This window comes from Sander vitreus, chromosome 13 (assembly GCF_031162955.1).
Source record: "Sander vitreus isolate 19-12246 chromosome 13, sanVit1, whole genome shotgun sequence".
Classification (NCBI taxonomy): Eukaryota; Metazoa; Chordata; class Actinopteri; order Perciformes; family Percidae; genus Sander; species Sander vitreus.
The window spans coordinates 5,813,117-5,827,691 of NC_135867.1; the positions used below are offsets into that span (position 1 = coordinate 5,813,117).

The 14,575-nt window shown below is 39.9% G+C and overlaps 1 protein-coding gene across 5 annotated transcripts in view; it reads right to left on the reverse strand.

The window, feature by feature from the left end:
• Window positions 1-14,575, reverse strand: part of LOC144528084 (glutamate receptor 4) — a 118,505-nt gene that overhangs the window by 56,111 nt on the left and 47,819 nt on the right. For all 5 annotated transcript variants that reach the window (XM_078266515.1, XM_078266514.1, XM_078266513.1 and 2 more), the window contains exon 3: window positions 6,800-7,039. In XM_078266515.1, coding sequence (XP_078122641.1) covers window positions 6,800-7,039 — 240 coding nt within the window. The remainder of the gene's footprint in view (window positions 1-6,799; window positions 7,040-14,575) is intronic.

Sequence of the window (14,575 nt, forward strand, 5' to 3'; positions counted from 1 at the left end):
GGAGGAAAACCAAAAACAGAAAAAACTACTAAGGCTGCTTTCAAGACATTCTAAATCTCCAGTTCTCCTGGTGTGAACACACTTTGTGTCTTTACCTTACCACTTACTTTGTGGTGTTTGTATCTACCTGTCCAGGGACTGCAGACTAGTAGCTGGTGGCTAAATCTGATACAGAGCATCTCTTCTTATTGCTTGAAATGAAGCTTTTTGTACATAGTTCCTGACAAATAAACAGAATGAAAAAGGAGAGAGACTCTGTGTAGGATGCCAGGGGCTGAGATAGAAAGACCTCCCTGTGGTAGCTGCAGTTACTTTGCTGCTATTGATTGTATCGACTGTAGCTGTTTCAGCTACAAATGAGCAGCTGTTCTGCCTCACTGTTAGTGTGTTGTGGTGTGAAATCATAGTATATTACACTGGTGCGCTCCTATCCTTTTTGTTGGGGAGTAAATCTTTTTGAGGGCGGAGGTATGATAGTGTAATATAACCTACATTGTTAATAAAATTAAGGAGTGGAGTTTCCCTTTATGCTTTGAAATATCTACAGTATACACTTTCCATTTTGATCACAATGTGACTGAATGGTGCAATGAATTTCATGTGTATGTACAAGTGTATTATCAACATATTTTGCATTTTTTATGATACAATTGACTTTTTAATGTTTCCAGCTGATTTGTTAAGGAGAACCCTGTAAAAGGTGTCTTGAATATGCATGTGACATGATGGAGACATGGCCGTAACTACATGTTCCAGCCATCTAAAATAAGCCTTGGATGGTTTGAAAGCTGTGGTTAGATGTGTGCTCTATGTTCGTATTCCAACCCGTTCTCACTCCCAACTTGTAAAATAAGGACGCTTGGTCAGTGGCTCTCAGTGTCAGACATGACACAATAAGCACCCCTAGGCATGTTGATGGAACGCACCGGGAAGAGCAGCAGCTCCGCGGCGCGTGAAGATGGCGTAGTCTTAAGCGCAACAACGGTAGCGAGTAGTATTAAAGGAGGTTGGTTGGCTTTCATTTCTATCACACCGTTTTCATCAGCACCCAAAGTTTTGTAACTGAGATGGATCTTTTGATATGCAAGCTCACTAGATGTTATGAACTAATTCAAAGAACTTTTATGGCTTCACATATTAGTCTAAAGGGTCACAAATCAAGTGAGTGTTTCCATAAAAAAAAACAAAAAAAACAGTGTGTGTAGTTTTGACTCCTAAAAAATGTGTTGAATGCATTTTCCTCTCATACAACATTTTATTTTCTAAATATTTTTTGGACATTCATTTTTGGACATCTCGTCTTCTCTACCTTTTGCCTGCGCATTGCTATGTTTAGAATAGAAACTAAGTATCAGAATAGAGACTAAATCCAAATCAGGAGTCCCAACCCACACTGTTTCCACTATCTGATCAAATACAAACCAGCAGCTGGAGTGAGTTGCTTGTCCAGTATCTATGATATCCCATTATGTCCTATTGTGCCGCATGGTGTACCCAGCGCATGGACAGGAAACCGCAATGGTGGCAGTCAAGTAAAGTAAAGTGAGCATGGGGCCAGCTGATTACCAGCTGATAAATGTGTAGCCCTGGGGCTGTATGGGGAGCAACAGCCAGCTGCAATCAGCGTCAAAGACACAGCCACGGGCTAGTGTGCAGACTAACACAGGGTGTGCTGATTGGAGCAGAGCTGGACACTAGATGGAAGCAGCTGCAGCGTGTGGAGGGGAGAGTAAGTGCACATTATGTGTGTGATTTCTGCCTGTACTCTATATTTCCTTCCCTGTAGTCCCGTCTTTGCCCTCCAGTGTGATGCATATTGTCTGGGTAGCTATGTCTACAGAGCCTCCATTCTTCCTCCTTCCTCATTGAGCCAGTCCTGATCCTTTCACCTCTTGCTCTTTGGCGAGCATAGAGAGGCTTACGCTTTTAAAACGAGCCATTCATCATGGCCTGTACACACTGCTGCTACCAGTCCATCTGCTAGAGAAAGATAGTCTTGTTTCCTGCTCTTCTTTTTTTCCCTTTCCTCCTTTACTTCCTCTCCGGCTCTTCGCGTCATCTCCTCTAATCTCATCTCTCCTTTTCTAATTTTTAATGCTCTCTTTTTTTCTACACTTGTTTCCTCTCTTCTCCTCTTTTCTCTCTTCTAGTTTTCTCGTTTTCCCTCTCCTTTCTTTACCAATCCTTTGGATTTCTCTTCGGCCTTCTCCTATCATGGTGTTCGTGCTCGTTTTCTCTTCTCCTCTAATTCCTTTCCACTCTTCTTGTCTCCTCTTCTCTAGTTTACTCTCCTCTCCTTTCCTCACCTCTTGTTTCATCTCTTTTAGAGTTTCCTCTCAAATCCTCTCCTCTCATTTCCTCCCTCCTTTTTCCTCTCCTTTCTTTTCCTACCTCCTTGTTTCCTTTCATTGCCTATCCTCCCTCCTTGTTTAATTTTCTCTCATTTCTTCTCTTCTCCTCTTGTTTACTCTCATCTCCTCTCCTTTCCTACCTCCTCTCTTCTCTCCTTTCCTACCTCCTTGTTTCCTCTCCTCTCATGTCCTTTCATCCCTCCTGGTTTCCTCGCATATCATTTTCTCTTCTCTCCTCTCCCCTTGTTTCCTTTCCTCTCGTTTCCTCTCCTCTACAAACAATTTTTTTTCCCCGGATTTGTTTTGTATTTTATCTCATTTTATCTTCGCAGCTTCCTTTCTCTCCTTTCATTTCTCTTCTGCAAAACATTTCCTGGATTCTTTTTGTATATTATTATATTTGTATTACCTCTATTTATGTTTTTTCGTATGTGTACTTATTTCTAGGAATTACGAAAATCTAAAAGGAATAGCACTCACTACAGTGCTACGGTATCCAGCCCCTTGTATCTCTGGTGCTTTGATGCAGGGAATCAGACTGGCGCTCATTGACTGAGCTCAGCCATGCGTGGGCTGATTCTACATTGTAGTCAATACTGGATGAATGCCTGGCCCTGTGTGTGTGAAAGAAATCCTCAGGCCAAAGTGCTGCATCCTGCACCCAAAAGCCTTCTGAAAAGCACTTGCATGCACATTCAGAACACTAATACGTATGTATACAGTCAGGCACTGCTGACGTGCACAGGCACTCACTCACTCACTCACACACTCACACAGAAAAATTGAAAAATTGCAGAAAGGAGGCCTCACAATTATTAAGATTTTGAATAATGTTTGTGCAGAAATTTGCTTTCATGCTAAGCCAGGCAGAAACATAGATTTAAAGTGATCAGCTATAAAGCTGGTGGGCGAAATAAATGAGAAAACAACGCTAAAGTAAAGAAATGTAGGAAAAAGACATTAATAAAGAAGAAAGACAAATTGGGGAGAAGGAGGATGATAACTGATCCAGCAATCAATAAACAATACATTTCTGTATATGTTTCATTGCAATATGGAAGAACTAAAAAACTGCCTTCAAATAAAACTGGAGTACTTTGAATACCACAATAATGGATTCACTTAAATAAAGAAATCTAACAAATAAGTTGCTGGCTGCTGACTGATTTCAGCACCATGGACAGAGCCATCAGTAGGGCTGACGCAAAAAATCAAATTAGGGTAAATTCACCAAATACATAACACAGTTGCCATACAAGGTTAATCAAGGTAGGTCACATCATGGTTGCATTCATATTTCAGATTTGTTTTCATTTTCCAGGCCTCCTTTTCTTGTATCCAACAACCAGTGGTCATCGCTGTTCATTGTCTGAATTTGACTGGCATAATAAATCATCACATTACACCATAAGATCATCTGTATCCCTGTCAAAGAATAATGCTGATCTTGAAACAGTTTCCAGATGCCAGATTGAGGCTTTAAGCAACCTTAAACTCTGCTTGTGTGGCTGTAGGGCAGCACGGTCGTACACTTGATTACATACAAGTAGGTTTTCTTGAGAGGAGAGGAGGCTTTTTACCATGTACAACTTGAGATAAGAGAAAAAAGAGGCAGGGAATGAGTTGTTCTGAAAGGCAGCCATCTTGATATGGTCCTCACTCTGTCGCTCCTATACAGCCAATCTGCACAAACACTCACTGCAGTCCCCAAAGCAGCAGATAGAAAGAATGAAAACCCCTGACTACGTTCTGGAAAATGTAAGAAAGCGAGATGTGGAGATGTGATCCAAGCAGCAGCCCATATCCATTCTGTCTAGTAATGGAAATGTGACATGGGGGGGGCGGTGAGTAAGTACAAACCTACTGACTCTGTGAGTGTGTATGTGGGGAGAGAGGTGAAGACTGGGTGGGGGACACCATTCTGTCTAGTAATGGAAATGTGACACGGGGGGGTGAGTAAGTACAAACCTACTGACTCTGTGAGTGTGTATGTGGGGAGAGAGTTGAAGACTGGGTGTGGGACAGAAAAAAAAGGAAAAAGAAAAAAACCAAAGAGAGAGAAAAACATACGGATGAAAGAAATACGCAGTCGTCGTCCTCAGGAGGATAATCGACAGAGACAGATGGAGAGAGAGGTCCAACACTATCCACAACACTTCTAACAGTAGCTACACGTCGTTATTGATCACTTGTTGGACTAGGGCTGAACAATTTTTAAAAATAATCTAATTGTGATTTTTTTCAAAAAATATTGCGATTGCTATTCAATATGTGATTATTTTTTAAGCTCTTTGTCTTCTGTATTATTCAACAAAGACAAGCAATACATCATTGTATAGTATGAACAATACAAGATTAGACACGATTAAAAAAACTGTTCTTTCCTGGAGGCCAGGCCTGTATGTGATGATGAAATTAGGTGATGCATGAATTTATATGAATGACATCTATTATTTAACTACTTCAGTCACAGTAGTATATTGAGCGCTGACCAAGCCTGGTGTAAACATTCATATGAAAGTCAGAAATAAATCACACAAACTAAAGTGCAGATTGCAGAAATATAAAAACAAATACGTGGCTTTACCACACTTAGTAGTAGTTACATTTAATTATCATTTACTGTAATAAACATATGTAAACATGTGGATTGCTCTTTTTAAACACTGTCTTTGAACTTTACTAGACAGTTAAATAAGTAAAACATTATATACAATGGTGTATTTTTTTTTACAGCGCACACAGAGGAGCTGCCTCCAGCCCCTCCCCCTCATGAAGTTGTGTGCAGTGTGCATGACAGCGTCAACATTGCACTCACACTCAGAGACAGAGAGGCTATCGTTACGTTAGTAGTAGCATGCTGCTGCTGGTCTTGCCGTGGGTTTAACTGTACTAATAAAATCGTTGAAACAACGCAGCCACGCTGCGGTGAAAGCTCCCCGAACGTCATTTATCAGAGTCTGGTTGTTACCCCTTCCCGTGGCAGTCTCCTTCACTCCATATCTTTATAACGGAGCTAGCTAACTGGAGCTAACCGCTAATCAGAGCTAATCGTTGCTAACCGAGCCTTCAGTTCTGCGTGCCTGTATCCATTAACTGCATGTATGGACTTGAGCCCTAATAAAACCCTTCATTTTATTAAAATGGCTGTAAAAATTTTAAACTACAACTCAGAGTTGTTTGAATGACAGAAATCTGCTCAAGGTACGGCGTAGCGTTAGCGTGCTAAGTTGATGCTTTCTCTGCGGGTGGAGACTGATTTGCTCTTGCGAGTCACGTGACCAAATCACAGCCTTTGCGATTAGGAAATTGCGTCTTAACATATCGCAATATTATCGCAAATGCAATTAATCGTTCAGCCCTACGGTGGACCCAAGACATTTTGTGGATTAAAAACAGCCATTATTTTAGCTGCACATCCATTCACATCTCTGTGTTTGCCATGTAGGGAGCATGAGGCCAAAGAAACACCACATACCCACCTGCTGACAGATTTATTGCACTTAAATCAAATTATTGTGAATTAAATATAGCTATATTTAGGTTCATGTAATGTTTTAGAGCTGGTGAATTTTTTTTATTCCTTAAAATTAGATTCATTGCAATAAATCATGCACATAATCCAACAGGTGCTCATACCTGATCAATGAAATTGGTCTTTTGTCAAAAACAACTCTAATGAGTGTTTTCTGATCTGCCACCTAAAGGTTTGGTTAAGTCGAGGCAATTACACCTACTTAGCTAAGGTTATAGAAAGATCATGGTTAAAAGAAACAAACATTGACTGTTGGTAGAAGACGGGATGCAAACGGCTGTCTCTTTTAGGGCGGCAACTAACGATTGTTTGCATTGTCGATTAATCTGTCGATTATTTTCTCAATTAGTTCTTTGGTCTAAAAAAATAAAAAATAAACTGTGAAAAATGTTGATCAGTGTTTCCCAAAGCCCAAGATGACGTCCTCAAATGTCTTGTTTTTTCCACATCTTAAAGATATTCAGTTTACTGTCAGTATATCAGTAAGTACATTTTGTTTTGGCTAGCCACGGCTAGCTCGCCAGGTAGCTTCAACTTGATACATGTATAGCTTTCTTTCTTGTTTTATCTGTCGTCTGTTTCCCTGTGGCACAGAGTGCACTAAGTGCTTGGCAGCTCCTAGAGCTCAGACATTACGCAGCCCAAGTTCAGTTACTGCAGTTTGGTTTGCTTTTTATACTGTACATTTTACAAAATGTTGTCCATGTGTAGTTACTGTTTACATTTTGGCAAAATTAGTTCACTCAGTACTTAAAGGTTGTCAGTTAGATGAGAAATGCATCTGAAGTACGGCACACACACACACACACACACATACACACACACACACACACACACACACACACACACACACACACACACAGTATATAAGCTTCCAAAGGAAAGACAAAAGCAGTCCATCCTCATCACTTACCCCGGTCGGTGTCGTACAGGAAGACGAACTTGTTCCAGTCGTAGTGGTCGAGGAGGGACAGGAGCGACCCACGGATGGACGGCCGGAGCTGCAGAGTGAACTGGCTCTCGCCCTCAGTGGGGAAGCTGGGCGTGATGAGGGAGATGTGCAGGGCGCTGCAGAAGGACGTCAACGTGTGGACCGAGCGCTTGTCATACAGGCCGAAGATGGCAAAGACACCTCGGGAGTACTGGGAGCAAACTGGGGGAGAAATCAACAAAAAAACAAAACATTTATCAATTCATAAATAAGAAGATAGAGCTAGTGTGGATTGGGAGAAAACATAACATTAATTTCTGTGAATTGGGTTGGGAAACATTTTAAAAAACATGTCAAGGGAATCACATATAATGAACTTAACCAAATGAAGCCAAGGTGGAATTTTGAAGGGAACCTCACAAGCCTGACAACATCAAGGATGTTGTCAGGCTGGGAATAAGTTCACTTATCTTTTATTAAACACATTTCCCCAGTGATAATTTCATTGTATAGGAGCAAAAACAATAACACACACAATGAGGGCTCATCTCCAGAGAAACATATGTTTTAATGATGGCACAATGCTAGGAAACTAATACCAGCACACAGGAAGTGTTGTTTCTAGTTTGCTAAGGATTAATAGAAGAAGAAGTGGGTATAGTTAACGAGCAGTGATAGCCCTATTTGACAAATGCACCTGAGCAGATGATGAAGACAAAAGAGCGCACACTGTTTTGAATGACAATTGATGGCTGGGAAATGCGGTGCAAAAATCCCCACAGCAATGAATGCTTAGCACCAGGACTGGAGACAAAATAACAAACCATTATCCCACTGATTACTACTTTAAACCCTTTCAAGGGAACCGCTAAATGCAGTAAACAGAGATCAAAACCAAACGCATCAATTTCCTCTGATGCTTTCATCTCAAAAGCTGTTCTTTTCTCCCCATTTATACAGCAACAACAGTACCAACATTTCCTAGCGGCGCATAGAATCGTTCCCCTTGCTGTTGTGTAGATATATATTCTAGAAGACATCTTCCCCATTAACAAACACATCGCATTCGTGCTGTGCTGCTTCATGACATCAAAACAGCACCAACTGAACCTGCATCTGTTGTGTTTTATTGGTCAGACTTTGAATTAAATGGAAACTTCACATTTTCATAAAGTCTACACAAGCTGTGCAGTACACACACACACACACACACACACACACACACACACACACACACACACACACACACACACACGCAGTGTGTCCTGTTTAAGGAGATCTCCTCATTAGAGAAAGGTTTGACTGTCTGCAAGAGACATACTATAATTGCCCACTTTTTACACACACACACACACACACACACACACACACACACACACACACATAGAACAACAACAGAAAGGGAAGATAATGAGCATCCTCTGCCAGTTTCCGGGTATGAGGAGAATCAGAGCGAGCGGCGAACTGAAGGAAGAGCTCAAGATGTTCCCGTTGTTAAAGGAAAATGGGGGGTGGGGAATCAAACAAGAGGGCTACTTTACTGACAAAGCCATTGTTTCCATACCAAGTGCAGAGACAGAGAGACAGGGAGACAGAAAAAGAGAGAGAGAGAGAGAGAGAGAGACAGAGAGAGAGAGAGAGAGAGAGAGAGAGAGAGAGAGAGAGAGTCTGAGTCTTTCTGACCTGCCTGTAGATTCTTTCCTCAGTGAGACAAACAAGACAACAGTCAGAGACAGAGAGAGGAAAGCAAAGCTTTTTCTGTTGTACACACAATTAAGGTACATGGAGATGCCGGGAACTACAGTATTAGATAAACAGGGCAGTCAAGACTGTACAGTGGTAGGGCTTTTTGTAACATCACAGCTAGTGAAAACTTTTCCTTGTGTCGTGACTCATTTAAAGTCAGTGTCAGTGTGGGGAGATGTTACTACAAACAGTTTATTATTTATCGTCATGGATCCGAAGAATTGTACTTGACCAGAAAGAGACCTGAGAGTTATATTTACCTAATCTCAAATGACGAAGTCCAACTGAAATCTAAAACTAAAAAGGTTATAATGATAACATCCTCCTCCACTCTAAAATGTATTTTGCTTCTTGTTACTTCAGTTGGATGTTTGATCTTCACTGTGCAGAATGATGTTTGACACAATCAGTAAGAAGGGTACTGTATATGTCATTTAAAGATTTTTTAACAGGTAATTGAACTTTTTTAAAGAAAAAAAACTAAAAGAAATGTTCAAGCATCATATGTCTATATTTCTTAAAAATGTCTAGAGAGGATTAGTAATGTTGGGTCATTTAGCTAGCCAAGATTTGTCCATGTGTCTTTAAAACAGCTACAATCAGTTTTTTTTATATCAAAACTGAATCACATGACTACTTGTGTGTGAAATATTGGACTTACATTCAGCTGCTGGATGTGTAAATAGGCAACTGTTTGCTAACAAGTTTGTCATATCAACTTAAAAGATGTTTATATGTCAATGTTTTATCCACCACTTGTTTCCACTGCCCCCAAGTGGCCAAAGCAATTGGTTATTGCAGGTTTAAATTATAGGTTGTATTAGTCAGTGTCTCCATCAGCCAATGATAGTACACCTTGTTCAAATACATTTGAAATTGAATGACTTGATTGGCTAAATGCCGAAGAGCTGTCTACTGTATACTGTATGTAGGGAAACAAACAACAGCATTCTCACCGGTTATTGCACAGATAGGGGATGAAAACTAAAAATATAAAACATACAATTCTCAGTTTGGGTACTGTCCATGTCAAAAGAGAGCGCAGGTAGTTTACAGAGAACATCTGGATGCTGGAGCAAAAAAATTGCAGGACTGTAACTGCAGATATGAATACACACCTGCTTCCTGAAAACCACAGCGGCTAACATTTATTCATAGGGTGTGTGTGTGTGTGTGTGTGTGTGTGTGTGTTCATGTTGAGGGCTGAAGGCTCACAGGATTCGTGGTATGAGAGCTTCCACTCAACCAAGAAAGGAGTTCAGAGGTTGGAAAATGCACAGAGCCCACTGATGTCCCCTCGAGGGATGAGATGACATGAACAGACACACACACACACACACACACACACACACACACACACACACACACACACACACACACACACACACATCCCTGAATGCTTATATGCCAACCCACATGCTCTCTCCAGATGCTGTATTGCTATTATGCAGAAATACCAACCAGTCTGAATAACAAGACATCAATATGCATGTAACGACACCTGACAGCGTGGCTCAACCTTTGTCAGCCCCTGCTGTGTTTGTCAGTAATGACTGCCTGATTCATAGCGCTAGGGTTCAACTCATCTCATTATGTTGAACTGAAACTGATAACACATCAAAAACATTAATAATACCACCACCAAAACATATCATTTATTTATCATTTATTTTAACCAGACATTTAAATGAAGGACCTCTCTCTGCCACACTTGCATGGAGACATTCAGACAAATGGGACCAATAAACCAATAGCAATGGGATTGATTGGAAAAGCACACTCATAGCTACATTACAATCAAAAACATGCTGGAGGACAACAGACAGGACATAACTGACAGTAATAATCAATGTACATGTAAGTAAATGCGGGTTTTGCTAAATTAATTGCAACAACACAATTTTAAATGAGGTTATAAAAGCTTTTTTTGATGTTCTCACTAGAAATTCCTGAAATAATCCTGTCTGGATTATGTGGAGACTTTTCTATTCTGAAGGGTACTAACTTCTGGTTCACATTTTTGTTTTACTTCCTTAATTAATGTTATTACTATGTATTTTTCTGGAAGTTACGTGTAGAAACACTTCCACAAAATCTATGTACAGTTTTTGTGTACTTTTTTGCAAGCATTCAGAAGTAAGTAAACATACAAAAGTACTGGCATCAAAATATACTTGTAATGTAATGATTACATGAGAGTAATGATGACTCAATGTGTACATCACTTTAATGTTGCAACTAGTGGGGCTCATTTTAATTATGAATTGTTTTTCCCAGGGATCAATCATTTTATTCATAGACTGTAAATTATTATCTTAACCCCATTATAATACATTATTTATTTGTTGATTATATTTTGTATTATTAATCTGAATCTGCAAAGTAACAAGTAACTAAGTTATCACATTTAGTGGAGTAAAAAGTACATTATTTCCCTCTGAATTGTAGTGCAGTGTATAGAGTATAAAGTGGCAGAAAATGGACAGTACCTCATAATTGTACATCAGCACAGTACTTGAGTAAATGTTCTAACTTATTTTCCACCCCAGTTTAAAGAAAAATCTTATTGCCACAAAAATGTTCTAAAAACATTGTGAAAAACATTAGTGTGAGGTTTGGAAAATCCTGAAGCAGCTGTCCAATGGGCTACCTTTCAGACGTGGCACATTGGATGCTGCAATACTTCCTAGATTTGTTCATGGTTTATGTTAAGTCTAACTAAGCATAACAAAGGATCTTTTCAAGGTCACATTTCCACACATTCAGGAGCTGCCAATGAGACAATCTGCCCAGAGAAGCTCTGGCAGAGTGAACAGTACAGGACTGAGGAACATGCCAAATGGCAGATGATGAGTGTTCATCCATTTCATCAAAATATATTGCCTCAGCTATGAAGGTAATCCATCGAAACCATAAACCGCCAACAGCTTGCCCCATGCCTGCTCATTAGTGACTGTTCAGTATCTTTTCCTGATGACAAACATGAGGATCACTTCTGCATTTCCATGCAGTCACTCCCTGACCTTACTATGTGGGCTCTTTTTACCCAAAAGCATGAAGAGTTTATTGTCTGCACAGTGTCTCGTTATTTAATGTCGCACACAACATGAACTTCTCTGAGTGAAGACAAAAAAAGAAGACAGGACATACCGTATGTCAATATTAGTCACAAGAGTCTGTTTGAGACAGGATCATGTTTTTTATTTTTTTTATTTAGAGGGCCACTGAATCTTTGTTTCAATTCACATTTATCTGACAGCTTACAGGTGATGTCATCTTGTAATAATGACTCAGAAAATTCCCAAACTAAGATGTGGACTATAGTTAGGCTGAGAACAGTGGTGGAAAAGAAATTTAGCCCTGGACTTATCCACTGGAAACAGCAACACAGCCACAACAATAGCGATGGAGCAGGCTATGGCAAAGTCTATAACATAAGCACAAGTTTAACTAACTTATTGTGATTGGCCAGTGAGCCCCGTCCCGAAACACGCATGCAGCATGCTCTCATGTGCAACACGAATGTCTCTTTACGGGCACACAGAGAGAGGGCCGGTAAAGAGACAGACAGGACCAGACGGCCGGTAAAAACTCTATGGAACTTTATAGATGGCCAGTACACCACTGGTTGAGAAACAATGACAAATTCATGCTATTGCCTCACCCGGCATCTTGTTACGGCATTAAACAAAGACAGATTTTATTGGACAATCTGTTGTTTGTAGGGTAACACTTTACTTGAAGGTATCTACATAAGAGTGACATGACACTGTCATGACACTGTCATGACACAGTCATGACACATGAACTCTAACCCTAACTCTAACCCTAACCCTAACTTGTCATGACAAAAACCAAATGACAATTACTAAAAGAAGCGTTATGTCATAAACGTTTATGACACGTTCATGACAGTGTCATGTCACTCTTATGTAGCTACCTTCAAGTAAAGTGTAACCGTTTGTAGTTTCTGGGACTCTGTGTGGGAAAACAAGACAACCCATTTTCAGAAAAAACAAAAATTTCAGAAAAAATGTCAAAGTGACTTGAAGTCGGTCTGAGATGTGACACGTGTTTTGAGACACACGGCTTCACAGAAAATCCAGAGGATTGCTCCAGTGGCCAATAGCAATCCATCAGAGTCAAGCTGTATTAAACAGAGTTTGCTCTTTTTGACCTAGTAGTGATGTGACAGCAGTAGTGCTGACAGTGAGTGGGCGGCCACTAGTGACAGGCCAGCCTCCTGGACTGGTCCATTTAGTCCCACACCAGCAATGACCCTGAAACAGCATTCGTTGGCCTCACACTCCACTGCACAAACAGGTCAGATCACACACACAGCCACTGCAGCTCACTCTAATCAATGGGCCAGACATTCTGCGTGTGACACACTAACTTCTGTCATTTTTACTTTTTTTGCAACAACAAAAACTCATGTGGGTGAATTTGGCTGAAGTGCATCTTCTGCCAGGAATCATCTGACGCTTAACAAAGTTAACATGAGATAAGCTTTCCCAATCCGGTACTATTGACAAGCAATACTTTGGGCGGCTGAACTGCTTTGTCATCAGTGCTCTGTGTAAATCTGTGGACGGTTGGATATGGTCTGGTGCCAGTGACACATTTTCCCCTCTGTCCCCCAGGTGTCAGGCCCTGCCCACAGCAAAAGGGCAGTTTGATGATGGCTGCCTCCGACCTCTGCCCTGTCAATATATCGATCTTGGCTGCACAGAACAAACCTCCATTATTTACCACTTGTTTTAGAGCAAAAACATCCACTACATGCTGCCTGCTGGGGAGTCAATACACTGAATTTTGAGTTATGGCAAATTCTTTGAATCTCAAATCCTTTCCTAGTAAAATATCCAAACCTGTTTTAATCAATTACGTTTCAGAGGAAAAGTGGAATAATGACTGATGAATAAGGGAATATTTAACCTGCATTATTTATGGCTTCCTGGATTTCTCCTACAGTAACTCCCCAAGATCCATCAGCCTTTCAAACCTCTATGTGCTAAATTATTTGTGGTATAAATCACCAAAACAATACTTAAAGTATATATACCTTTTTTCTTTTCTTTTTCTTGCAATGATACAATCCACAAGATAACATTTGGAATGACTTACACAGAGGTACTACACAGTAAATCAACATGCTAATGCCAATAACAAAACAAAATACACACATATGGAAAAACAGTATGCACTTCTGGTAATATAAAGGTTCTTTGGATAAAAATATGTTGACACAACTGTCAATATATGTCAATGGTTCCTGCCCACAGTGGAATCAATCAGTGATTTATTATGTATAAAGAAACTATGATTCTAATTAATTCCTGATAAGCCACTCATTCCCAAATCCCCAAAAAAACCCACATTTATTGTATCTAACTGAAGACTTTAAACCATTGTCTACCGAAATAGGATTCACTTTAAATAAAATAAGAAAATATAGAACATCAGCCTTATCGTTTAAAACTGGACTAAAAACAAATATGTATCATATTTATCATACTTCTGCCTGCTTGGATAGATGCAGCACTAACTTTCTTATTTGGCTCTTTATAATGGCGGAACAACTTTAGAAACTGCTTCATAATCAGACATTACATATGGAATTGAACTGTAATAAAGTTGACAACAACTGTTTAAAGTTATGAGAAATGATAACAATAGTTTCTTAAAATATCAACGTTTCAAAGGATGGCATGTTTGAGATTTAGACAAAAGAACATTTTCCAACAGAAATATATTGTGTAAGAAACTTTTCAAGACATATCTGGTGACTGGAATTACTGTAAAAAGCCATTTATTGTATTTTCTATCACCACCATCATCAGCTCTTGAAGCGTGTGCAATAGTTGTAAGACATCTTCATCGACTCACAAAGGAGCAAGCAACCTGACTGGAAGTCTTTTATGAAAAAGGATGGAAAGGATGAGGATGAAGCCCATTGTGTCCGTAATAGTTTCAACGAGGTAAAAATCAATACAGGCGTCTTGTCTGAGC